Below are 27716 nucleotides of genomic sequence, written 5' to 3' on the forward strand. Positions count from 1 at the left end.
CACCTGTGCCTTTTTTAAAAAGTATATAAAATTCATTGGTGAATTAGTAAACACCATATTTATGTTCTCGTAAAAGTTTTTATTATTAACGTATTTTATAAAATTGTGACGTGTTTTTAGAGCAGAATTGTGAATAAAAATAAGAGTAATTTAAAATCAAGGTGCTAGAAATATTTTGGCTACATTATTATAAATTTTGTTTTAGTTTGCAGATCAGCAGTTAAGTAAAAATCATAGGCTTATGTAGCTTCCCAGAAGGTTAAATTCCGGTTAATCTTCATGCGCCACTTATTGCCGAATAGATCCTCGCATATTGATCAGGTTAATAAATGTTACACGAATTAATTAATATTAGGATGTATATTCGTTTATGTTTGCAGGATCTGTTCATACTTGCGTGCGATAAAATAAAATAAGTTTTATTCTTCATATTTTATTCTAAAAATAACATTCAACATGTGTTTAAAACATTGAATCAATTAAAAAAACATGTGCTTTGAGCGAATTGGAGCTAAAAAATAATACGAATAAAATTCAATAGTACTTTTTTTCTTCGCTTAGTTAGAGTAATCAACGGAAACTGCCGTTTTTTTAAAAAAAATATTATAATCGGAAGCTGCAGTCGATTGACCTATCAAAAAAATATATTTGTTCGTTTCAATACTCGACAATCGAACTGTTCATTCTTCAGAAATCAGTCAAAGTCACGGACGAGTTTCCAGCACGGAGAAATAAATAAAAATATTTGTACCTAACACTTGATTCGATCGGAACGTCTCATACATCTCTCAGTCCAAAAACAGGCCATAATTATTACATCATTGGACTAACTCGTATTACACGATTAATTTTCTAATAAGAAATTACTAATCTTTTGCATAGTAAAAAAAATAATTGATTAATTTCTGAAGAAATCGTCTATATACGCATATTATATAAATATAATACATCTCAGCTTTACGATATATAGGATCGTAGCTTACGTATAAAATAAATACTGTCAAGATATCCTTATAAAAAAAACCTTAACAATAAAACGAAATACCGTCTTCGGACGATTGCCGGCCGCAAAAAACATAAAACAGCTTTGTACGATTCAATGTCGATCATTTTATCTCACCGTCGTTTGTTTAAAATCCGTAAGTCTATATCGTTTCAGCTAGACTATATAGTTTTCGTTACGGGTACACAGATATATCTACACATGTAAGCAAAATATTATTTACAACACGATAGAATCGTCGGTCCGTTTTAAAAAATTCTCTTTCGATGATCCGACTATATACTTATACAATATATAATCATAACTCTACTAAACGCTAAAACAGGTAAGTAGAAAAACCTTATCTAATTACCGATACCCAATGTCCATATATTTATTTATATAAATTTACGATAACGTCGGACCTGCGTAATATATAATTAATTAATTAAAAACAGCCCACGTTTCTTTGATGCTCGCAAGATATACTATATCACATCTAAAAAGTTGACGATTTCGCACCATAGCGTTAAAAAGTACGTTCAATAAAAAAAAAAGAAAATCAGCAAATTGATGTTCTATTCGTATTTTACATATCAGATCTATTTCTTTGTATAAATATAAAATAATCAGTTTTTTTTTATTCATCAAGTATCCGTCACTTTTGAGTTTATTTTTATAAAAATATATATTATAAAAAGTTCTTTATAAAAAAATCGAGAAAGTGAGTCTTTTTACAACATTTTACATTTTACAAACATTATTAGAAAAAATCAGGCATTTTAAAAATTAATTTCAACAAAAATGATTCGACTTGTGTTGATTCTTTTTCTACATCCGATGATTGAAGAATAAAAATAAAAGAAATAAGAATCGTACAAAATAATTCATCGTTCTATATTTCAGTTAATTAATTAATAAATAGAAACACCGATGATCGAATTAACAATTAAAAAAACTTAAATTACAAAATAATTAAAATGTCAACGTTTACAAAATTTTCGTCAGAAATTTCAAATAACAATTAGAAAAAAAGAAAATGTGAACATACACCTTTAATTAGTGAAATTTATATAAAAAAATATATCAAACATACTTAATCGATAAGGAACGACGTTACGAGCGATTATTGAAAAAATGTATACAAGTTTGAAATGCACTGGAAATTGGAAAGAAACACTAACGTAACGTAAACTATTACATAAATTATATACACATTTCGCCGTTATCATTAAAAAAAATAAAAATAAAAACTAACGACGGATTCTCAGGTATTATAATAAATATCGCCGGATACAAATTTCGATCGCTTCAAACATTTAACGGGCACACCCTTTTTATTTAATATACTATCGATATCTTAAATTAGTTCATTTTCCTCATTTATACAATGTCTCAGTTTTGTTATTTATTACTTATATATACACATAAACGTTCGATAATTTCACATTATTCAATTGGCATCCCTATTATATGTATATGTATATATATACGTCACATTTGATGTCCCGTGAATAAATTATTTAAACAAAAATAATATAATAATAATGTTTATTCACATTTACATCACCGTTTATAACAAATTTTGGTGCAATATTGCGATATATATAAATTTATAATTTAAACATTCGAAGCCACTTAAGATAGAAAAGTTTTTTATCTGATTATCATTTTACTACCGCCGCCGTCGCAAACGTTATACGTTCCCGTTGTCGTTTCCGTATTGCACGTCGACGTCCACGGGGGCGTCTATGAGCGGCGCGAACTTGCCGCCGATGTTCGAGTTGAAAGACTGCTTGCCCAACTCCGCCATGGACTTCATCAGCGCCAACTTTTTCAAATCCATGCTCTCGTTCAGATTAAACTTGTTGATCGAGTTTTTATTCTCAGCTGCCACTAAATTGACACTATTGTTTTCGTTCGGAACACTCTTATTGTTCACACAGACATTGTTTTCCTTAATATGATTGTTCGTCGGTCTTATCGAGTTTGTATCGTTACTATTATTAATCTTCCTCGGCTCCGGCGCTAATCTTCTAGGTATGCGATTCTCGGCCTCTTTCACAGGAGTGTTAGAGGCGTGGTTTAGTGATTTGTTAACGCTGGACTCTTCGAAGGCTCCGTCGTACGTGTTGGAATTCGATTGATGATTCGAGTCGTTGGTGCACATAGAGTCGACGCTCAAATCCATGGACACGGCTTCGGTTTGAACGACGCTTTGGACCGAATTGCTGACCGAATCGTTGATCACGTCTCTGGGCGTCGACGGCTGTGAGATTCGTCGGATGGGCTTCTTTTTCGGAACGGCGTGTCTTCTGGGCGTGTTGCCACGCCTGCAACTGTTACACATGTAGTTGAGCACGTCCAGAGTTCTTCCCGGCTGACGCACGCATTCTGGTTGAATAAAAGTTGAATTAATAACAGAACGATCCGATTAGATAATTTGTAAACGAGCGAATGTGTTTGATTATCGATGAACTCACCTTTATGATGTGTCCTATCACAGTTAACACAAATGACAACTTTCAAGGCACCTTTTTTGCCCATAAAACAGCGTTCACACAGAGAACAGTAACGACCAGCACGCCATGCCCTGCAAGTGATTAATGGATATATGAGACAACACATTCGATTGACGATGAACATATGAAATGTTTTCTTGTAACATTTATTCCCTTAAACTGTATAAAAAATAATAATATTGCCACTCGTTAGAAACTAATTGTATAACATAATAACATCATTTTAACCCTTTGAGTAGTGAGTTAATTTTACGTATTTTTTCATAATTATTACATCGCATTTATAGTAAATTTTAGGAAAAATCAATCTCTTGCTTTGATTTATTTTACTACTATTTCGTTAGTATATTTTACATTATTTTTTATATATTATTCGGCTTTTGTGAATTTTTTTCCTCCCAATATTTTTTATAAAATTAATACCGTCTTTTTCCGAAAATAAGACACTGTCTTACTTTCTTTTTTGGTCCGAAATATGAGCTAGGTCTTATTATCGGGGGAGAGCTTACTTTTCACGTACAATAAGTAAATTTATATATTTTCGGTTATTATTTATTTTTATATAGGAATTTTACATTTATTTCAAATTTATTCAAAAGGAGTCATTTCATTTTCTTTTGGAACATAGTCATAACTAATCAAATTCTGAATTCCATCCTGAATTTCAATTAAGTCCATTTTCTGTTGAATCATTGGTCCGAATCTCTCATGTCCTGCAATATAGCTATCCTTAAATGAGTATTTATTGTCTAAGTAGCCTGTTCGAAGTGCATTGGAAACACAACAGTGAGTTATTTTATCCCATGAATTCTTTACCCAATTCGCAACTTCTTGTAGACCTTCACAAAATTTCCGCGTTGATTTCTCACCATTCTGTTTTCAATCTATTCATTCATCTCCACGCGCAAATTATCCTTAAAGGGCTTGCTTATTGCGATATCAAGTGTCTGGAGATAGGCAGTCATTCCCGCTGGAATCATAATTTTTATTTTCTTTGTCACGAATCGTGTGAAGTTTATGAGTCCTTGATTTCTTTTTGTTTTTATCAATACTAAAGTTTATCAGTTTCTCACTCATGTTTAAAATTTTTTTTTTTTAAAAAAATTTTAATAAAAAAAATGTTTTTTTTTAAATGTGCGAAATAGCGAATTGTGCGAAAGTCGAAGGCTGCCTGTAAATAGTGTGGCACTAGCAATAATCGCCACATGTTGGCGTTCACCTTATTTTCGGGGGAGGGCTTATATTCCAAAAACTCCTGAAAATCACGCTAGGGCTTATTTTCGGAGGATGTCTTATTTTCGGAAAAAGACGGTATATAATATTTTTTGTTATGTTCATTTATTTAATACTTTTTTAATTTATTGCTATTATTTTGTATAAAAATCGTTTACATTATATAATTATCTGGGGTATCTCAAAACAGTGAAAGATCACCAATCAAATAATAGTACAGAAAAAATATATAATCAAGTAAATCCAAATTTTATACATTTGATGCTGAATATATTGACTTTGAGAATTGTGAAACAAAGTGGAAATGTGTGTGATTTTTTTGAAACAAAGGTTTTTGTGATTGACTCAAAAAATGAATGCATTTAATCCTGTGGCTTCCGAAATTTGGATACATTAAAAAAACATAATTCATATTTCAACTGATTAAATTTAAATATGTATATTAGTTTTTTTTATTAATAAATTAATTAACACATCACACTCATGCATAATTTTTAAAATGATCGTTAAGAGCCACTGACTCATTTATGTGTCATTTGTAATTCTATGATCAGTAGCATCAAATATCAAAAAAGTTGATACTGAAAATTGTATATAGTAAGAATAATTACATGTCATATTTATTGATATCCTTAAACATTGTTCTGTAATGGTTTAGTTTTAAATAATTTGTATTAATTGATTTTTTTTACACTTATGCATCATTTTTAAAATGATCGTTAAGAGCTACTGACTCACTTATGCGTCATCTGTAATTCTATGATCAATAGCATCATCAAATTTAAAATAAGTTGATACTGAATTTTTTTTACAGTAAGAATAATATTGATTAATATCTTTTCATATTGTTCCCTAATAGTTAACCCTCAAATGCACGACTTTAAAAAACTATACTTATGTTATAATATGAAATGTTTGTTTTTAAATAGATATGGGTAATTTAAAAAAATATTTAACCCTTTTATCGCGGATAGCTTCCATAGGAGTCATCAGGAAAACCGCCAGTACTCATTGGGCATCTGAAGGTGCCGTAAACCTTTGAGACTAATAATATGGTTATTTAGTATAGTTTACGGCAGCAAATCACTTGAATTTATTGAACCATATTTTTAAAAATATGGCATGAAAAGGTGCTCGTCACATATTAACAAATTTCGAAATAGCTTTTTACAAAACAATCCTTTTAATTGTTAGACCAAAATCCAACTTTCGCTGTTTCAATTTGTGTATTTAATGGCACTCTTTTTTGTTTGATAAAATTAACCGATTTCAGTAAAGGCACATTGATGCTTATAATATATATAAATGTCTAACTTAATTGAATAGTTTTTATAGTATTTAGTCAACAACTAAACCTTATACATACATTTAAGGGTTAAAGTTTTAAATAATGCATATTAATTGATTTATTTTAAATCATTCCACTAATACAATTATGCATCATTTGTAAAACTATCGTGAAGAGCCAGACTCACTTATGTCATGTGTTATTCTAATATCAAAAAAGTTGGTACTGAAAATGTTATACAGTAAGAATAATAACAACATAATACCGTATTTAATATCTTTTAACATTGTTCCCTAATAGTTAGTTTTAAATAATATTAATTATTTTTTTTTTAAACACACCTATGCATTATTTGTAAAATTATCGTTAGGAGCCGCCGACTCGCTTACGCGTCATTTGTAATTCTAACGTTAAACCTGTGTTTGCTGAATTACAATATATTGCCTTTTACTATTTTAGCGACAATTGCCAGATCAAACGACAACATTGAATAAATGTTCTAATACATTTGCTTCATGAGAAAGCCCAAAAGGCTCAAACAACAAATACACAGAATGAATTTAGCATGCCGTATTTTGCAATAAACATACCGAGCGCAAGGCCCGCAGAGCGTGTGAGAGTAGACTTTCGTCCCCGATGACGCTTTTTTTAAATGGTGATGCCACTGCTCTGGAGGTCCGTTGGTGGGGTTCGGCGCGTTCGAAGGCCCTGAGGGAGATCGAGCACCGCACGATCGGCATATCGCACAATGGCCGCAATGCCACCGACCTGAAAAACGTCGAGTGTCACAATCCGTCGCAAGATAAGCTAACAACATCAGTCGCTTTGACATAAAATCGGATCAATTTACCACCTGTAGGCACTCTCTTGAGTCCCACGCAATATATGTGGTATCCTCTGTCGCAAAGATCGCAGAAGAGCATCTTGTCGTCGTCGGCCAGATCTTCGCACCGGGCGCAGCACTTGCAGTCGGGACACTGCCACGAGTACAACCGCACGCATTTGGCTACGTTGGCCGTCATTTCGAGGCAGGAAGGATGGACTGAAATAATTAAATAGTGATTAGATTCGGCTTTAGTAAATAAGCTTGATCGGTATATTACTTTTCTTGTGACACGAGGCGCACGTGATGAACGTCTCCGTGGGGTATCTTCGGTTGGCGTGTTCGGTGCCGTTGCATAGTTTGCAACGCGCCACTTCGACGGGAGGAGGAGGCGGTAGCGGAGAAGGCACAGAATGCGATTGAGCTAGATTTCCCGAAGGCGACGGCGGTCTACTGATGTCGTTGAAGACGCTGGAAACTACCTTTTTCGTTTTTGAGTTTACGTTCCGTCGCTGTAATAATAATGTTGAATTAAGATAATTTATAGCAAAAGCCGTAGTAGTAGAATTTTACAAACCTTGAAGTTACGTTCACTCGATTCGCTATCGGAACCGTCCGAACTGCTATCTATCGCTTCCGAATCGTCCGCAGACTCTTCAGAAGGCGAATCAGCGCCGTCTTCAACTCTGGATGGACTTCGGACGCCACTTAGAACAGTGTTGAGGGGGAAATATCTGCACAAAACGAATCATCAAGAACACCGGCAAAGATATCATAACATTTTTTGAAATTCAAAATACCTAAGTTCATCGGGAGTATAATGTCTATAATAATCTGTGTACTGTCCGGGCAGAAGAGCGACCGGATAATACGATATGGACGGTGGCGGATCCACCACAGTTGGAGGTTTACGAGGCCGGTGCAGCGTCAACGTCTGGAGATCTACGGCAGCCGCTCTCATCGTTCTTCTCTGACGGTTGAATCTGGCATTCCATGTCGAAGCCGACTGAACTGCTCTTTCGATGGTTTCCTATGGCAAAATTTATGGTTTAGTTCCAGCGTAAACGAAGTATCATATGCGATGCGAACAAACCTGTTTCGAGCGCTCGGTCGTGAGTTGAGGGGGTGGTTTGTTTGCTGCTCTAGTATCTCTAGTTTCTCGGAGATGCTGCCGATACTCTTCATATTTAGCCGGAAAATCAGTAAACATAATGTCTAATACTTCACCGGCGTCCACAGCGGTCACACCTTAAAAAATAAATTTTATAAATAACTAAAAAATACAATAACAATTTTATACAAAATTAAATAAAATCATTTAACCTCTTTCTGGTCATGCCTGAGTAAACTCGGAAATTTGTATTTTGTGAATTCTCATCGCAAAAATCACGAAATTTTTCAAGAAAACTATTTATAAAATTTACAGCTGCATAAAAAGGGTGGGTATGTGCAAGAAGTTTTCGAGTCATTTTTAAAAAAGTACCGTAACTAGGAAGTGGTTAACCGACAAGATAGACGTGTTGTATAAGTCGGTGACTTATACAATAGCTGAAGTACTTGAGTTCGAAACCGTTTAGTATAATATTTTTTTCAATTTCTATCATGTTTAGAAGTCTTGATATTGATGTGGAAGACATGTCTTCCACATCAATATCTTTGATTTCGTGCCAAAAATAATCAGTTATCATGAACCTATAGCGCTCAGCGTTTCTGTTACAGTGCGACCTTCATCGTTTTAAAAAAAAGAATAAGGCCCAATGATGCCGCATGACCACAATGTGCACCAGTCACTTTTTGGGCATGTATTGGGTCTCTTGAGAATCACATGAAGATTTTCTTTGCCCCATATGCGGCAACTTTATTAACATACTCAGAGAGGTGGAAATGTGCCTCATCAGAGAAGATTTTCTTTAAAAAAATCAGCATTAACACCCAATTTGCGTAAATTCTTCGCTCTTCGTAGACTCTGGGCTTCAGTTCTTGTTTTCTGAATTTTATACTGGTGTAGGTGCAAGTCCAGATGCAAAATGCGCCAAAGGGAGCCATAAGAAAAGCTGCAAACGCCGACGAATCAACAATACCAAGTCTTTAGATACACTTTCACTTACAGCAGTAATATTCTCGGCTAAATGGGCGCCATGGTGATGTACAGGCCTTATCCTAATTTCAACGCTTCCTGTCTTCAAATTTTTTCGCTCAGTAGGACAACGAAATTGACCATAATCTTTCCATAAATTCAATACACAGTTCGTACAAAATTATTTCTGTAGAACAATTGAACAATTTTAATGCATTGTGCAGTGATAAAGCTATCCATTTCGTAAATGTGTTGTTGCAAATTAACATTTGACACGTTGAGCACGCGTGATTATTGACAGCTGTCTGATTTACAGTGCTGCCAGCATAGGAAACTGTATGATCTAGTGTCTCAGTACTTAGTAGTAGTTGATTGTGTTTACTCGGCTGTAACACATGTCATATTGCAATGAAAGATTTACAGTAAAAGAATAAATATAGATCTATGAGAGTAATGCTCTTTCGTTTCAGTAACATCAACAATGAAATGACAGTAAATAAATTTACTGGTTGCAATAATCGTTAAAAACAAAAATAAAATAATTAACACAAGAAATATTCACCTAGTTCACACATCGCTTCCGATATCAAACTTCTTCCCAGCAAGAATTGTTTTTCTTCTGGCTCCAGCGGTTTTCTGTGAAGATCTGGATATTTTCTCTTAAAACTTTTTATTCCTAAATATAACGCCACCTGAAAACGCACATCATACGTCAGCACAAATCCGCAGTTACGACACTAAAACGACATACTTGTTCCTGAATCATATAAGTCTGCGGCGGAGAATCCGGCGTACAGCACTCGGGCGGCCAGTCATATTCGCATACGTCAGCTGCCGTCCATACTTTGACACTATAACAAAACAATAATGTTTCACGCAAAATCATAAATATTATAGTTAGACGCAAAAAAAAACAACCAACCCTTCATCGAGTATTTCCATTAAGCGTGATTTTTTACATTTGCTATTACTATTATGGACGGGGCTCTCGTTTGATCCCCGCGACTCGTCGTCCAGTAACGTCGTGTTCCTGAAAAATATCTCAGATTAAAGAAAGTTCTTAGAACGATCCGATCGATCCGACGTACCTGAGCGGCGTATCGTTGTCTCCTATCATGCGAGTCTCTTCTTCGAACAGTTCTATGATTGGGGCACTCGCCGCCGCCGCTCTGCTTCTAGAGTTAATAACTTTAGTCTCTCTCGATGGCAACGCATCCTGAGAATTACGAAACAAATTGGAGGTTATTAAACATGCTTATGCGTTAACTGGTAAAATACCCGTTTCGCAATCCAGACTAACCGTATCGATAGAATATGAAATGAAATGCCTACGATATAACTTCATTTTAAAGGAATGTCAACGAGAGTGAAGGTTTTGCACTACGCCTTAACCGCACATGATGGTTGCGTTTTTATAGTGTTTAGTAGAAGCGTAACGTCAAAAGTGAACCGTGTTATTGTTTATACGGAGAATTGTCCAAATACTGCGATTGTGACAACAGCAAGGTGGAAAAAAGACGGACGAGATGGACTCGAGTTAGACTGCTACGGGAGTGCTGGGTTATAAATAGATCGTTCTCCCGACACACGCTGGTTTATAAATACACACACGTAAGAGATGCGTCGTTGAGAGAACACATGTGTTTATAAGTCGTAACTTTATACTGCTTATAGAAGTTTTCGCTTTGATACTCATATTCGATTGTCCTATGCAAATATGGAGTTTTCAAAAATTGTGATTAGTTAAGTGCGATAAATAAAATGTAAAGTGAGACTTTACATTTTATTTTTTAAATATTCAGTGAATTGCACAATTTCGTCCAACAGGTCCTTAAAAATTAAATTATATAAATGTCAGTGACTTATATAATAATAATCAATTAATTTACTACTATAAATAATAACAATTCTATCTTTCTCACAGTATAACAATTGAAAACATACAATTAGAACTTAACTGGGACTTTTAGACGAGTTAATTGCTTCAATTAAAATATCATCATGTATAATTTTGAACATTTAATTACAATGTACAATAAAACGAGAACTAGCTTAATATTTAAACTGTGTAGTAGTATTTTACAGAATTTTATGCTAATAAGTTATCTAAAAAATATTAGTATTGTTGTAAATCAATCACCTGAACTTGAACCTCTTCGTAGAACTTTCCGACTCGTCCTCCGCGGGCTCCACCTCGAGCGCCTCTGGCAGAACGGGGAGTCCTGCCGCCTCTCGCTCGTCTGACACCTCGGCTTCCTCTGCCGCGACCGCGGCCTCTGGCTACGACCACACCGTCTGGTGGAAAATCGGCAGGGGACGCGGCGTCCGTCGCAGACAATTCGCTGTCCGCCGACTCCGCGTCAGAGTCGTCGCCTTGGTCGCTGTCCGACTTGCCGACGGACGCCTCCGATCCCGAGTCGGTCTCCTTGGCGTCGCCGTCGACGCTGGCCGAGTCCGAGGCGACGGGGATCGGCTCGGGTACGACGACAGGAATGATCGAAGCGATTTCGAGCGAAATGCGCGAGACTCCTCTCCTCGCTCCTCTGCTGCGACCCCTCCCTCTAGGCGTCCGAGTGACTGTCGTCACGATTTCCCTGAAACGTATAACTTCGTTAGTTACACATAACATTATAAAATAATTCTTCACAAACAGTAACAGCAGTTTTTTTTCCATCAACGTTGACTATTTAATGCATATTTTGGCTTACAAGCAATGTCAGTAAAAAAAAGGCTCGATGAAAGTCCCAGGTACAAGAAAATATTCATTGCATAGCTAACAATAAGCCTAAACCAACTTTGAAAAATATTAACTTATTTTTTAATCATAGTTTTTGTAAATGTAAAATCCATTTTACCAACATTGATGCATGTTTTTTGTTTAATTACATATATTATACGATTAAATAACTATATCGCATATCTATACCTTGTAAAATATAATGAATGTAAAAACTTGTAATTACCACAAAAAAATATATAGCACATTACAAATGGAAGCCAATATTTTGGCTCTACTCTCAAGTGTATGTGTATTTAATCAATTGACCATTTTAAAAACTTTTTTATTATAAATATGTGAGGTATTTGAAGACGTCCATAATAAAAAAAAATGCGACGTTTTTATGAATAAAAATATTTTATAAATTCTCACTAATAGCAAAATCGTGCAAAATTAGCCCGCCTTTAAACGATATCTGGTATTTGTACTGTCGGCTGTTAAATGGGACACGTCTGCATATGAAAACCTCCGAATATACATAAATAATAATTCAATTTAGGTCAATATATAATATACAATGAAAATAATTAGGTATTTAAAAGATATATTTTTTTTTACAAATTTTAGTTATATTAAATATTAAATGGACCGAAAAGTAATCAAAATTTTTAAAACATTTTTTCAAATCTGTTCAATACGCGGTCTAGTAATTACATAAGTTTTTATCATTATATTAAAGTAAAAACTGTAAATTTATGGTTTCATTGAAAAAAAAATTGTTGCCCTTAGGTACAGGGAAGTCGACGCCAACAATTGATGAGATGCATTTGCGCAATTATATGCTGTTTTTGTTCAATGGACGAAGCAACACAAGTTATCAAAAATACTTATGATGTTTTAAAACTTAACAAGTGTCATTATTTAAAAAAAAATAAAAACGATAATAAGGACCTCAAGGATATTGCTCGAAAATTGGACGATCATGTCCTGAAGGCAATGATGGAGTCAGATCCTCGTCAGACCATAAAAGAGTTATCGACAAAGAACGGCTCTCCATGGTCTACAATCCAGGATTGTCTACGCCGTTTGAGAAAGGACCATAAACAAGTAATTTGAGTCCCGCATGAATTATTGGCAACAGCGCTCGACCAGCGCCGTACCATCTGTGCATTCCTGATCCCATATTTACTACGTATTTGTAACTGGAGATGAGAAGTGGGTGCTATACAATAATCCTGTACGAAAAAACAATGGCTTTCTTCCAAGCAAGTACCTGTTCCAACCCCTCGACCACCCCTAACAATAAAGAAGGTCTTTCTTTATGTATGATGGGATTTCTCTGAGTGATACACTACGAGTCGCTTTAACCTGGAGAAACCGTTACAGCGATTGTGTATTGTAGACAACTGAAACGTGACATTTAAAAGAAACAATCCGTTTTGATCAATAATAAGCCAAGAATTTTGCATCATGACAACGCGAGTTCTCATGCTGAAAAATTGACTCAAGAAAAAATAAGGGAGGTTGAGTTGGAACTTTTACTTCATCCCCCACATTCACCAGATTTCGCACTGTCTGATAACCATCTATAAGTCTAGGTCAATAGAACATTCGTTACGAAAAAAAAAATTAAAACGTTGGCAAAATATATTTTTTTAGAAGTGTTTTTTTAAAAACCAAAAAAATTCTGCAAAAAGAGAATTGAAAATTTGCCTACACATCGTCGAAAGGTCATAAAATTATTGACAGTTTTATGAAGAGTCGTAGAATAAGTTGGGAGAATTGTGTCGAAATATATGTAACGACGAACAAAGGAGTAGTAACGTGGATTGCAACATATACTATTAGTTTTTCATACATTCCTTACGTTTTAGACAAAGCAATTAAAATCACTTTTTGCTTATTTTTGTTTGCTCTGGATAATTAATTCTTAAATTGACTCACCAGCGCTTGTCTTTATATTACTTGGATGGTGCGTCAGGCGCACCGTTTCAATTAATGAAATATGACGTCGATTTTTGGGTATTTTCTATGCATGTTTTGAACGGCGTTTTTGCAGTGTTGTAGACAAGAGTTTCAAGAAGCATACCTTATCAAAAAAATATCATTTTTACTTGAATCAAGCCGGTGAGAGCTCATTTATCGCGATAAGCCGGAATTTTTTGATGACTAAATTTAAAGGCAGATGTACCGTAGCTTTCTCCCGAAGGCAATAGTTTGCGATCGTCCTTCGGTAGACACGCGTCGGTGACGTTTTTGTTGCCTATTGTATTTTCGACAGTGTTTCGGGTATCCGTAATTTGTGTCTAAGTTTATAATGATAGTGATGGGGAGAATTTCATGTTTGATTTTTCATCTTCTAACGATGATAGTGAAGAAAGTGATGTCGAAATTAGGCCTGTTGCCGTGAATCGAAAGTGGAATATGGGCAATTTAAATAATAGCGAGGAAGAAACGGCACCCTAAACAAATCGCACCACATTAGAAAATTGGAGAATAATAACTAGTAATGACAGTGTGCTTTATGAATACCAATATTTGCCACCAGGGGCCGCAACTATTTACAACTTATTGATTCTTTTCAATCGTTTTACACTGACGAGTTGGTATACTAATAGAACTTGCGGATTTAAGAATGATAAAAGAATAATATTTGTTTCTTTAATTAATAATAAATCAACACACCTCATATTATTAAACGTAGTGCCTTTATTCATGCATCACTTTGTTTATTTTCATATAAAAATATGCTATTTAAGCATTATTAGCTCGAATATATAAACTACTCGTTAAAAGTTTTGTCTATTTTTAATTAAGAAATATATAAAATAATATGACACTAACTGCAACCTTTCATTTGACCTTTGATGGGACGTATTTTAGTTTTTAAAAATATACCTAACATTAGTTTATATAAATATAGATATATCTTGTGGATTTTTTAATTGTGGGAAAACAGTACAATTTTGTATTTCTGTAAGCGATGTTAGCTTTCTTCGTTCGCAGGTAGATATATCTAAAACTGTTATTTGTGTATATTCATTTATTTACAGTTTAAACATTTTTTGGTCCCATAAATATTTTAAATTGGGTCGTCACCCTATTGTGCTAATTTATTGTTATGGATTGTCAACAAACGGTATTCGAGAGAACCTAAAATAATTAAAATGTAATTTAGATAAATGCAAGTATTAGTTATGATTTCTTTGTGTTTGGTATTAGTTTATACATATACATATATTATAATTAAAAATTTTAATTTTTTCCGAGTTGGCACCTACCTAGTACAAAAACGATAATCAACATCTACAAGTAAGTATTATGACACAAAAGGATATTGGTGCCATTTATTTATTACTTAATAAAAATCTATTATTATGACTTACAATTTACAGATGTCATATTGTATTTGACTTCTATTAATTATGTGAAGATATGAGTAGTCAACGTACACCTCTATTGTAATTATAAGTAGATCTGTTAAATCTCTGAAACAAATTACTTCGCAAAATTGAACGTTTTTTCCCTTTATACAAATACAACCATATATTCACAAAAAAAATTGCAAAATTTGTCGTTGAAAATAAAATAAACCCATCACCAACTTTACTTAGAAATAGTTGGTCATTTAAAAACAATAACAATGTCACGGAATTAGTAATGATAACAATCATATTTATTCGATATTAATGTTAAACCAAAAGACAACAGACAAATAAAAGCTAAATATGACGAAATTTCATTAAATGTTTATTGACATGATGTAAAAAGGGTTCGTTCTTTGCTGCCTTTCGTACCACTCGTGTTAAAGCGGATTTTAGTTCTAAATTGAATTACTTAATTCTACAGTTAATATTAGGTTGCTAGGAAAATAAAATCTAAGCAGATTATTCAAAATTAATTAAAATAAATCAGAGCTAGAGTGATACTGATATTTGTTGTACACATATGATTTGCAGATGATACTTTAATTTGGGCAGTGGGGAAAAAATAGCGAGTACTACCAAAAAACTTCAACAAGCCACTGATTGGTCACAAATCGAACGCTCGCAAGGCGATCACGATCACTCATACGAATACTGCTCACACAGAATATCACTCGCACGGTTTAAGGAAAGATAAGTTTTTAAGAAAAGACATTCATTGGGGGAGGGGGCTGATGATTTTTGCGAATTTTAAATACACAAAAATATTTTTTTTATCAATTTGTTTGTTAACAAATATTTTTAGCCTTCAATTTAATGTACATTATTTCCGTTGCAGACTAGAAAATACTCATTAAACGTACCTACAAATCAGGTGCGTGTGGTGAGATATCCTGCATTTAGTTTGCTCACACATAAAGTAACAGGCATTTAAATAGCAAGTCTCCAATTTACTGTACATACTTATTATTATTATGGAAATAATTAATCATTTAAAAAATATTATTTAAATTAAATAACTTTCCTTAAGCCGTGTGAGTGATGCTCCATGTGAGCAATGAATACTGAACCGGTTTGAACCATACCATGGTGCAAATACTAACCTGTACTGAAAATGACCACTTGTTCATAAATAACAGAAACATACGAGTCGCTGGAACTATTAGAGAAAACTGAGAAAAAGAGAGGGTTCTATTGACGGTTTGCTCGAATGTAATCGGAGTAAACTCAGTACTCGCAACAATTGAAAATAATCACTGTTTCATCGATACAATCAAAATATAGCAGATATATAGATGAATCAGACCAGAACATATCTTGGTAATAATTCACATTCAAACAATATAAAATTGTCATGTTAATGTTGTTATACATGTTTAAATGCAAATGTCACCGCTTGTAAACAATGTTCTGCCCATGATTATCATACAAATAAGGTGTATTTTCGAAAAAATGTTTTAATTTGAAATAAAGTTTACTTCACTGACAAAAAAAAACATTTGGAAAATCTACTTTCGACTTTAACGGACATCCCCTTATTTGATTTTGACATTGTTTGCAAATTTGCTGATAACCGTAATTAAAATATTATCAAAAGATTAACATAAAATATTTTAAAGTTGAAAATGAAAAGCGGTAACTGATGTTAAATCAAAAATAAAATGCAGATTAAAAAATATGAATTGGAAATTTTTCTTTCTAAAATAGATGAAAATAAACTATGGAAAGAATTTTTTCACTTGAGACTAAACTATTGCAGTACAAGTTAAAGCTTATTTTCAAAGGGACATTGCACTTTTGGGTGAAAATGACTTAACGATATCATTATGTTTATTTAAACTAAAACAATTGTGAAATAATAAACGAACCTGGGTGTTTTGGATCTTCTGAGATTCCTCTCGAAGGGAACGGGCGGCGTCTCCACCGTGGGAGTGTCGACGCGTATCTTTCTGGGTCTGCCTCTGCCTCTTCGGGGCGTGATCGCGAGAGCGACTAGGGGCTCGGAGATGGCTTCCGACTGCTCCTCGATGACGATCGGCGACGGCGACATCGCCGTTTTGATGTCCAGCGGGTCCTGCGACAGGTCGTCTATGATCATGCACTCCTGCGAGCTGGAACACTCGTCGAACGCGACCGCTCGCTCCTCCTCCTCGACGGGCCTGTGCGGCCGCATCCTCTCCGGCACCATCTTCTTGTGGCTCTTTCTGGCGGGGATCTCGCCGTTGGCGTTGGCGTTGGCGTTGGGGGGAGGCGTGGCGCTTTCGCGCGCTCTTTTGGCTTCGGAGCGCTCTTCGCGCTGCTCGCTCTGCGCCCTCTTTTGCCGGCGGGCGTCGTCGGAGCCGACTATCTCGGCGCGGCCGCCGTCGCCCAGCTTGAGCTTGATCGGACAGACGAGCGGGTCCTGCTCGAGCCGGATGGTGAGCTTGGGAACGTGCGGCTCCTCTGGCTCGCTGCGCTGCGTGAGGATCTCCGACGTGGGCCCCTGCCCGGTGTTGTTGATCTTGAGGATGATGCGGGGCGACTCCTGGCCGCTGCCCTGGGCGTCGAGCGAGCAGCGGGTCTCGATCTCCAGCGGAGCGGTCGCCGACTGCTCGTCCTGGCGCGCGAACCGCTTGGGCGAGCGGATGCGGAAGTCCTCGCGCTGCAGCTTCGACTTGAGCTTGGAAAAGTTCTTGAGCGAGAGCGACTCCTTCGCGCGCACCCTCGAGGCGAAGGCGCGCCAGTCGTCAGAGTCGCTCTCGAACTCGCCCTCGTCGGCGTCGCGCCGTTCTTCCGGGGGTATCTTGATGGTGAGCTTGGGCACGAGGGGCGCCGGCGAGGGCTCCGCTTCCGGCCCGTTCTCTTCCGACGACTGTTGCTGCTGCTGCGGGTGAAGCTTGATCGTCATGCGCAGCGGCCCCTCGGCCTCGGCGTCGTCGGGCGCCTTGCGAATCTTGATGGTCATCTTGGGCACGGCCGGCGATGCGCGGTCGTGGTCGTCTTCGTCGTCGTCGTCGTCGCGCGCGAGCGGGTCGCGGGGCGGGGAAGGCGACGCGGACGGAGAGGGCGGGGGAAGCGCGGGTCGACGCACCAGCTTCACTTTCCTGGGCGAGGCGTCGTCGGCCGAGGCGACGGTAGAGGCGGAGGGGGGCGGAGCCGCGTCCTCGGCGAGGGGGCGGCGCACCAGCGGCTTCCGGCGCGGCGGCGCGTCGGTCGCGTCCCCTCGGGGGGCGCTCCGCGGCGCCTCCATGCGTCCGGAGTCTCGACGGCCGCTAGAGGGCCGGGGCCGCCGAGGGCCGCGCGAGCCTCCGCATGAGCCTCAGCCCGAAGCGCCCGGAGCGCCCGGGGAGAAGCGACGGCCCCGACGGACAACAAACATGGCCGCGCGAGACGGCGACCCGAGCGAGACGCGCCAAACTCGACGGAGACGCCGGCGCCTCGAAAAATGTCGCGGAGCGCCCGAGCGACGTTCGCGAACGAGCCGGCGCCGCGCGGGCCCCCGGGGCGACCGTTACCGACCCGATTCAAACGGGGGGGGGGATTTGGAAAAAAAATTTAAATCCATCCACGACGCGGCAAAATTACGCAAATTCAATATTGCGCAATAAAACTTCCGAATAGCTGCAATCGCGCATTTTTTACCCGGACGCGAGAGATCGGCGTCGCGTCGCGGGTTCGCGAACGCCGCGTCCCGCTTCGGCCTTTCGCTAGCCGCGGTATCTCACACGCGGGGATATCTCATACGCGCACGCGCACGCGCACCGATATTACGGTGGACGAACATTTTTATTTTTACTTTTTTTTATTGAATATTTAAATTAATTTTAGAGACAAAAATCTGAATTACTAAAATCCTATGTTAAAAAACATCTTATTTCTTCTGACCGTTTTGCTTTTATTTAAATACGTTTATTTCAATAATAAATATAAATAATTTTACAGACATACTAATTATATACAATATACACGTTACTGATTTACAACCATTTTCATGATTACAATTTGTTATTCGCTGCAATTTAATAAACAATTAAAACATAAAATATAACGTCGGTGGTTTTGATTTAAGAAAATAAACTAAAATACCTTTAAAAATTTAAGCAATAAAAATATAATAAAATAAAACATAAATTAAAATTCGAATACTGCATATCATTAGCTTTCAAAGCAATGTGTTTGTTTTGCAAACAAACATATTGTTGAGTATCGCAAACTTCTTTCTAAGAGCAGAGGAATCTCGGGGACAGGCAATAGAGAAATAACGATAATGTCTCTCTTGATGGTACCCGAGTCCTTTATAGGCGATTCTCGAGAACGGAGCTATAGCAATGACGATACTGCAAATTACCGAGGGCCCGTTCACTAACGTTCAGATAACATATTAAGATTTCTGTTAAAAATAAACATTACTACCGCTCCCTGGAACTAAAAACCTAACAACCCACCCGACGTGGATTGACTAGTAAAGCTGTAATACTTATGTGCTGATAGAAATGCTAGCACTCTCATGGTGCCTGGGCTGGCATTACAAAACCTAAGTGCATGTGTTGGAATAGATTGCGCCGGCGCGGGTATTGGTTTTGGTATGGATGCAAACTATAGTCTCTTTTGTTTATTTCACACTGTCACAATTCCGCTGACCTACTTCCCTAAGCCTTTGACATAGTTTATGAAAGCCGCCTATATAAATGTGTGCTTGTATTTAAATTTAAGGTTGTTTTTATCGTAGTCACCGATATATGAGATTAATGGGTTAGTGTGGTTTCGTGAATTATTTTTTAAATATTTCATAGTTTGAAAATGACGGTGTTCTTTAATTGTTGGGATTTGAAGAATAATATGCAATATTTTAAGATTATTATGAAAATGTGTATTATATATTATTTATATAGCGTTGTTTTGAATCTCTTGTAATTTAGAATAAAAAACAGTATTACACCGAGCAGACTTATGTTAAAATAGGACTAATTAGTTGCTTACAGATTAAATTTTAGTTTTTATAGTAAGAGCACTTTTTCTATTAAATATCAGCCTAAATGCAGCAATCGTGGCAAGCTCATTAGAGCGAAGTTCTAAAATATGTTTATTGAATTTAAACTTGGAGTCCATGTGAAAGCCCAGGTATTTAACGCTCGTTTTCCATTTGCCAATATTGTCCTCTTAATTTAGGAGAGGTAGTGGCAAAATTTGTCTACGTTTTGTAAAAATAATTGTTTCTGTTTTAATTCAGGTAAATTAAATTTTCTACCTCGAAAAAAAATATTTTTAAATTTCGTAAGATTTTTGTAGTTCACTTGCGATTTGCTTAATACAGTAAGCACTCGTTAAAATATCTGCATCAGCGTACATAGATAAACGCGTATTTATATTTTTGAGATTTCGTTCATTTAAAACTTGACATTACAATCATATTCATACCAATTCGTTATATTTTTTTCTAAAGTTAAAAGAGATTTTAAACATAAAAAAACTGTAAAATTACAGCAAAATTATGTAATTATCGACCAGTAATAAAATCTAAAAAAGTCAAAAAATAAATAAAACATATAAAAATAATAATGAAAAGTTACAAAAAATAATGTGAGTGAAATTAATAGTATTTTTGTAAATAAGGAATTTGTGTTTTCGAACACGATCCGACTACTAGATTTGCTGTATCGACACCTTTCTGTTGCACGTGCACGCGCACGCGCGTAGACGCTTCTCCGTGTGCAATAAATTGCAGAGATAGAGCGGGACGTCCTATACCTCGCGAGTCGCTTTTGGTGTCAGTGCGTGTTCGCGAACGCGCCCTGCTGACCGGCGATCGGCGATCGGCGATCGGCGCGATGACCACGCTGAGGCCCTTCACCTGCGACGACATGCTCAAGTTCAATAACGTGTCAGTGGCCAATATTACACTATCCAACCGCAGAGTTCATTCACAGAGTCGCACATTTGACTCGATTTGGACAGTATATTTAGATCGTGTCAAAAGTCCGCCGCCATCGTTCGACGCCGAATCGTCGCTCGACTTTCTCAATTACGTTAGGAAGCTGTCCTCGTTTGCTTCGATTTGTTGCTGCCAGATTTTTCCATAATCGATGATGCTACGCGTAAACTCGCTTTGTATCGTAACGTGCACTGCTGTTGCATTGTGTTTACGCTTAGATTAATAGTGACGTCAGTGCGATCGCAAAATGGAGTATCAAAAATATAATTATAAATTTCAGTGTTGCCACTTTTGAAAAAATCATAAAGTAAATAATTGCAAACAATTTTGAATATGACAAGTGAAAAACGAAAGGTATGGATATGCAGTTTTGAATTGTCGATATTATTCATTACTTACGTACCTCTCTTGTCCTGAATGCGATTTTATTTATTCATTATTTTCTGTTTTACATTACAGAAACCTAGATCCTTTAACGGAGACCTATGGTTTACTTTTCTACACACAATACCTTTCACACTGGCCGGAATACTTTCAAGTGGCGGAGTCACCTAGCGGCGAAATCATGGGATACAGTAAGAAAGCGTACCAAAACCCAAAAGCGAGAGAATGATAACTGGCATTTTTATCGAAAATAACTTAAAATACACATTAGATTTAAGTTTTGTGCATTTATTCGGAAAAACACCTATATTTATTTAAACAATAAATAATTTAGTTTTTTTTTAAGAGTTTCAAATAATAATAGATTATATATATACTGATGAAATTTTTTGTTCAAAGACGTTTGGTCACTTTAGTATTACTTAGATAGTTAACATGTTCTTGCATTGGGTCTTCATATTTTGTATTATATTTACAACAAATTGATCATAAAATTACCGACAGTTATGGGCAAAGCGGAAGGCATGGGAGAAAATTGGCACGGTCACGTTACAGCTTTGACAGTAGCTCCGGAATATAGACGGTTGGGATTAGCTGCTACCCTGATGAACTTTTTGGAAGAAGTTTCAGAAAAGTATGTAGTTTCTCATTTAAAATCGTCCATGTTAATGATTTATTTATAATATATTATGATTTCAGGAAAGAAGCTTACTTTGTGGATCTGTTTGTTAGAGTCAGTAACAAAGTAGCTATTAAAATGTATACGAATCTAGGATATATAGTCTACCGGAAAGTCTTAGAGTATTATTCGGGAGATCCTGATGAAGACGCTTATGGTTCGTATTTTTATAATTTCATATTTATTTTGTAAGTACACACAAGTTCACAATAAAAATTAATAAAATATAGACACAACACATTTTACCATTATTCTAAAATATTATATTTGAATGACTTTTTTTAGTCGGGACATTTTATGATATGGAATTTATAATCCGTTGACACATTTCATGTTTTTTTTTTCAGATATGAGAAAGGCTTGTTCGAGAGATATAGAGAAGAAATCTGTTATACCGTTACCGCATCCGGTGAGGCCGGAAGACGTCGATTAAATTTAAATATAAAAAATGTTTGTTGTTTTAATATTATTTAATATACAATTTTATAATTGAACATTAATTATTTTGTAAGAATCGTCAGTCGTATCATTAAACAATTACGCTTCCATCTCGGTCGGTGTTTCATTGTGAGTCGTCTTCTGCTTTTTCCAGTTTTTAGCAGCAGCCAACAGTTTGAGGTTGGGTTTGGCCGTCTCGTCTTCGGGGAATATATAATCGAAGACTTCTTCCCATCCTTCTTCGACTCCGCTCTCCGAAATTATCTTCTGTCGCTTCTTGACCCGCTTCGGCATCTTCTCGGATACCTTTTGAAGATTCTCTTCGTCTTCCGATTCTTTTTCAAAGTCTCTCCAAGCTTCCAGCAGCAAAACTCTCGATTCTTTTTCTCGTGCATTTCTCAAACTTTCGTTAGCTCTCTCGTAAACTCGTCGGGCCAAATCTGTGTTAATATTCTCCGGATTTTCAGCGTTCAATTCGAATTTAGCATAAGACAGCCACACTTTAACGTGCATCGTTCTTTCTAGTAACATTTCATACAGTAGTCTAGCGTTCTCCGTCTCTCCTTGAGATACTTCGAAATCGATAAAACTTTTCCAGAGTAATTCGGGCATATCTAAACGCGGCTGATCAATTGCTAATTTATAAATAGCTCTAGCTCTATCTATATCTCCAAGGAGAGTTTCCAATTCGGCGAACTTCATCCAGGTGATACAATTCTCCGGTCCGAACTCTAAAAACTTCTGATATAAAATCCTACATCTATCGAACTCTCTCAGCTGAATCTCCAATTCGATATACCCTCGATACAATTTATCTCTGGGACATATACCGAGCGCTAATCCGAGAGTTTTTCTTGCTTGCGATAGATTTTTGCATCTAATTTCAAATTTAGAGTACATTAGCCATATTTTAGAGAACGTGAATATTTTATGTGGTATCAAATCCAGACACGTTCTATAAATCTGTCTCGTCCTCTCCAGATCTTGAGCGTCTAACTCTTCGAATAGAGCGTAATTGATCCATAAATATATGTATCTTCTCCAATAATGTTTTTCTTTCGTCGGCGGTACGTTGGCTATCGCTTTTTCGTAAGCTTCTCGTATATCGTCCAGCTTGCCTTCGCTCTCGATCAATCTTAAATAATCAAACCATGCGTCGTAATTCGTAGGATTCTCGGCGACTTCTTGTTCGTATTGAAACTTACGTTTGCTCACTATCACGTCTTCGATCTCCGATCTGTCTCCGTACTTCTTCTCGTGGATCGTGTAAGCTTTGTAAAGATTGTTCGTCTTGTCTTTCGGAATGTGTTCTAAAGCGTATTTATAAATGCATCTCGCTCTATCGTGTTCCTTTTGATTTTCTTCGAACTTTGCAAACGCAATGAACAATCTTTCGTCTAAACAATATTCGCCAAAGAACTCGACAGCTTTCTCGAACACCTTCCTGGCGCCGTTGATAAAACCGTGATTTTCTTCAAAGCGAGCGTATTTGATCCAATTTTTGATGTCAGGATGAACCATCACAAATCTTTCATATATAGTTCTAGCTCTATCGATTTCTTTATATCGGAGTTCAAAGTTGATGTAAGTTTGCCACGCCTGTTCGTCTGGTTGCCATTCTATCCATCTCTCGAATACCTTAAAACATTAAAACATGTAAAAAAATTCGTATCACGCGACTAAAATACTATATAAATTATAATTACTTGACGAGCTCCTGCCACATTTTCCAACATTTCTTCCATGTAAGTATACTTGTACCAAAACTGAGCAATACGCGGCAGTATGGTGACGGCACGATCGAACAAATTTCTTGCATGGTTTACTTGTCGATTTCTCATCTCCAACTCGGCGTATTTTAACCTGTAATTATATTAGCTTTAACATTACAACGATAACATATCGCAATTTTTTGCCACAAAGACGTGTGTCTTGACTGTCTTAAGAGCGAGACAAAAAAATAACCACTAAGGAAGAGGTTTATCTGCACTGGTTTGTCTTTCGGTTAGATGTCGGAATTTATACTTACTGATGTGTTTGAAATGGCAATTAGCTTATACTTTATAAATGATATATAAGTGAGTCGGCGATTTGTAATGTTTTAATAACATTTTTGCAATTATGATGAAAAGTGTGTTTTTATGCTTTAGATTAGACTATTAAAGTAAAAAAAAATATTTTTTGCAAATTTAACTCTTAAGGTCCGATGTCATGACATAGATAGCACCAGTGGCTTTTCATAAAAACAAAAAAACGGTACTGGTCGGTTTTATACCGGCCACCATCATGCTTGCATACATATGCTGCAGCATTGGGTAATCGTGTTAACACTCCAGTGATGTATTTTTTTGCCGTGTGAATATGAATCGAAAAATAAAAATTTATAAAATGTTTAGTCTTGTATTGGTACATATGTTAAAATTATTTTATCAGTTCTTTTCAATTTGTAGATCGCATAAGATCAAAATTTAAATCATAGTTTGTTGTATTTCTGATTAAAAAAAATATTTACAAAGAAACTCAAAATAAAAAAATGCTGGTTTTGAGGATTAGTTGACGAAATGCATTGACGATGCATTGTGCAGTGAGTTCTGAAGGAAGAAAATGGATATTTAAATGTAAATAAATTTAAACTTGAAAAGTTAATAATTCCTGTAAGAACCTGTATGCATGGGGTATTCACTGTTCTGACCAACGCTCACTTGTGGCCGTTAGTTTAATGTAGCAAAACGTGTTCAAATTTAAACAGGTTAAGTGCGAACGAGCGATAGCAAGTGAGCTTTGGTCAAAACAGTGAGCACCCCACGAATAACTGTGCAGCGAATCTTCTTAAAAAGTCATTTATAACTGTATATACATAAATAAAGTGTATAAAGAAAGGAATAAATATTTTTCGGAATAATTTGACCTCCGATAACAGGAAAGTACCGAAAAATGAACTTATTAATTATTTTATTTATCATTGTATTTGAGTTGTGAAACGTCTAAACAAATTAACTATTATACCTTTATTATATTCGTTTAGATTAGGTTTGGGATGAATTCGTTTAGGTTAGGTTTGGCAAGTGGACGTACCAAACAAAATCAATGCATTTCGTCAACTAATCCACAAAACAAACATTTTTTTATTTTATTTATATTGAGTTTCTTTGTAAATATTTTTTTAAACTAGAAATAAAACAAATTTTAATTTTGATCTTATGCAACCCACTGATAAAATAATTTTAACATACATTTAAGTAACAATACAAGTCATAACATTTGATAATTTTTTGTCTTTTTTTTGTTCAAAAGCTATCATATTTTTTGTTCTAACTGTGTTGCGCAAAGTTTTCGCAAAACAGTCGTTTTCACACATCACAACGAATAAACGACCAGCCAGTCGTAAAAATCAAAAGGTAAACTATATTTAAAATGTCAATAATAACATGCATTAATACTGACGATTGATGAGAGCAAGTTGACTTAAATTGAGTGTATAATTTTATCTTTGTGGTAAAAAAGTGCAAAATTGTTGTATAAAAGAATCAAATTAAATTGAAAAACTACCATAACGTCACATTACGATGATCTACGTCCAAAGCACGTTCATATATGGACCTCGCTCTTTGAACTTGCTTTTGTGATTCTTCCCACGAGGCATACTTCAACCAATTGCTGATTACCTAAAACATTCAAATGTCAACAACTCTCGAATGATGATAAACACCATTCTATTACTTACGATTCTGTTTTTCCTTATGTTGTCTTCGAAAGCTTTACGCTTTCGCTGTTGGTAATCTCTCAGCTCATCGGGATCTGAGATTTTTTGTTTCGGCGGCGGCGGTAAGATTTCCAAATCTCTCTCTTTAGCCTCGCGCAACAGTTGCTCGGCAGTGATTTGAATCTCTGCAGGAGCTTTGTTTTTCACCTTAAATTTCATTAGAGCAATTAAATCTTTCACCTTCGAAGTTTTAAGAGTCAAACATAACCTTAATTTAATGTATCAATATAGCATAATTTTGATTTGATTACGTATTATGGTATTGTGGATTATGACTTACCTTTGCCACTTTTGGCATTTTCTGCGATTTGTTCTCCATGATGTAAAATTCGTTTGCAAACGTCAAACAAGTGTTCGAGAGTATCCAATATGGCGCCGCTTGGAGACAAAGCGCACAAATAACGGCCTATTCTTTTTGGTCTAAACCAGAAAATTTAAATAAATAAAAATAATATATTACTATATTATAAAAAATATTGCCAACCAATGTAAACTAATATTAAAATATATATTGGTTTAATATATTTTTATTTTTGTGTAGTAGTTTAAATAATTTTAAAAAAGTAATAAAAGAGGAAAATGTGTAAATATAAAAATAGGATGTGGCTATTTGCACTTACTGTAAGTACGAATTGTAAGTTATTTGCACCTATATTAGGTATGAATTATTGATAATTTGCACCTGTAAGTATTTGGTATTAGGTTGAGGAAATGAGATCAATTTACACGTTGCCTTATATGTAAGTATATCATATGTCCCGGTTTCACACTATAGGTCCCGATTGCATATTTCTACAGAATAGAGAATAGATAAAACGGCCGTTGCGTACAAATACGCATATAAAAATTGAAGCCGTTTGCAGAATCAATTTGATTTGGGCGTCGAAAGCCTGAACTATGACCTAACAGGACCGTATTCGTATCCATCATACAAATACATTGCTTAAGAGAAAATATTTAAAATAAGAGTTTTGTCATTATTATATTTATTTTAAAATTGAAATAACGAAATGTAACTTACATAACATTTAATATTAAAATCCGAAATCAATACTTATATATTATTGTAGATTTGTTCACACGCGTTTGTTTCCGTAGCACCATCATCTTTTGTTTGAGAACATCAATTGGGTTTATTTAATTTAAATAAAATACTATTAGTATTGACAGAAAGAACTGCAAAGAAAACTGTCAAACTTTCTTAATAAATATACAATAAACCGTCTATGTACTGACAAAAGTCACTAATTGCAAAAACTCATTACCGAGATATACCAATTTTAAATAAGCCTTTGAAAAAGATTTTGGTAAATATATATGTAAGTGATTTGTTAAAAGCAAGCTGCTGGTATATAGTAGATAAAGACTATTGTCTGACAACAATTATGTTTTTTGTAGGTGTAAATTGTATAAGAACGGTAGTTAGTGTATACTGTGTGTATACCTAATATACAATAATAATTTTTCCAAAA

At 35.9% G+C, this 27716-nt stretch overlaps 3 protein-coding genes across 5 annotated transcripts; 1 reads left to right on the top strand and 2 right to left on the bottom strand.

Moving 5' to 3' along the window:
• Positions 1 to 417: 417 nt before the first annotated feature.
• e(y)3 (PHD finger protein enhancer of yellow 3) lies at positions 418 to 18526 on the bottom strand. 2 transcript variants are annotated; one of them, XM_088204743.1, is made up of 14 exons: positions 16938 to 18526; positions 11066 to 11519; positions 10014 to 10141; positions 9848 to 9955; positions 9677 to 9776; positions 9488 to 9617; positions 7942 to 8096; positions 7649 to 7878; positions 7426 to 7582; positions 7129 to 7360; positions 6879 to 7067; positions 6616 to 6793; positions 3466 to 3575; positions 418 to 3376 (listed from the first exon to the last, which is right to left on the bottom strand). In XM_088204743.1, the coding sequence occupies exons 1-14, from the start codon at positions 18296 to 18298 to the stop codon at positions 2679 to 2681; spliced, it is 4230 nt and encodes a 1409-aa protein (XP_088060869.1). In that variant the 5' UTR covers positions 18299 to 18526; the 3' UTR covers positions 418 to 2678. The 2 variants fall into 2 exon arrangements, with proteins under 2 accessions (XP_088060869.1, XP_088060868.1); XM_088204742.1 differs by having other exon boundaries at positions 6876 to 7067.
• A 2199-nt stretch (positions 18527 to 20725) lies between these two features.
• Naa20A (N-alpha-acetyltransferase 20 A) lies at positions 20726 to 22595 on the top strand. Of its 2 annotated transcripts, none has more exons than XM_088204747.1 (5): positions 20726 to 20929; positions 21440 to 21555; positions 21869 to 21998; positions 22064 to 22200; positions 22391 to 22595. In XM_088204747.1, the coding sequence occupies exons 1-5, from the start codon at positions 20877 to 20879 to the stop codon at positions 22474 to 22476; spliced, it is 522 nt and encodes a 173-aa protein (XP_088060873.1). In that variant the 5' UTR covers positions 20726 to 20876; the 3' UTR covers positions 22477 to 22595. The 2 variants fall into 2 exon arrangements, with proteins under 2 accessions (XP_088060873.1, XP_088060872.1); XM_088204746.1 differs by having other exon boundaries at positions 20775 to 21334.
• On the bottom strand, positions 22202 to 26661 carry crn (pre-mRNA splicing factor crn). The gene is made up of 5 exons (XM_088204745.1): positions 26525 to 26661; positions 26206 to 26391; positions 26031 to 26146; positions 24188 to 24344; positions 22202 to 24119 (listed from the first exon to the last, which is right to left on the bottom strand). Exons 1-5 carry the CDS (start codon positions 26561 to 26563, stop codon positions 22581 to 22583), a joined length of 2037 nt encoding a protein of 678 aa, XP_088060871.1. The 5' UTR covers positions 26564 to 26661; the 3' UTR covers positions 22202 to 22580.
• Between the last annotated feature and the right edge of the window lie 1055 nt (positions 26662 to 27716).

This window comes from Plectrocnemia conspersa, unplaced genomic scaffold (assembly GCF_051122295.1).
Source record: "Plectrocnemia conspersa isolate PC_06_02 unplaced genomic scaffold, ASM5112229v1 ptg000014l, whole genome shotgun sequence".
NCBI classification, from domain to species: domain Eukaryota; kingdom Metazoa; phylum Arthropoda; class Insecta; order Trichoptera; family Polycentropodidae; genus Plectrocnemia; species Plectrocnemia conspersa.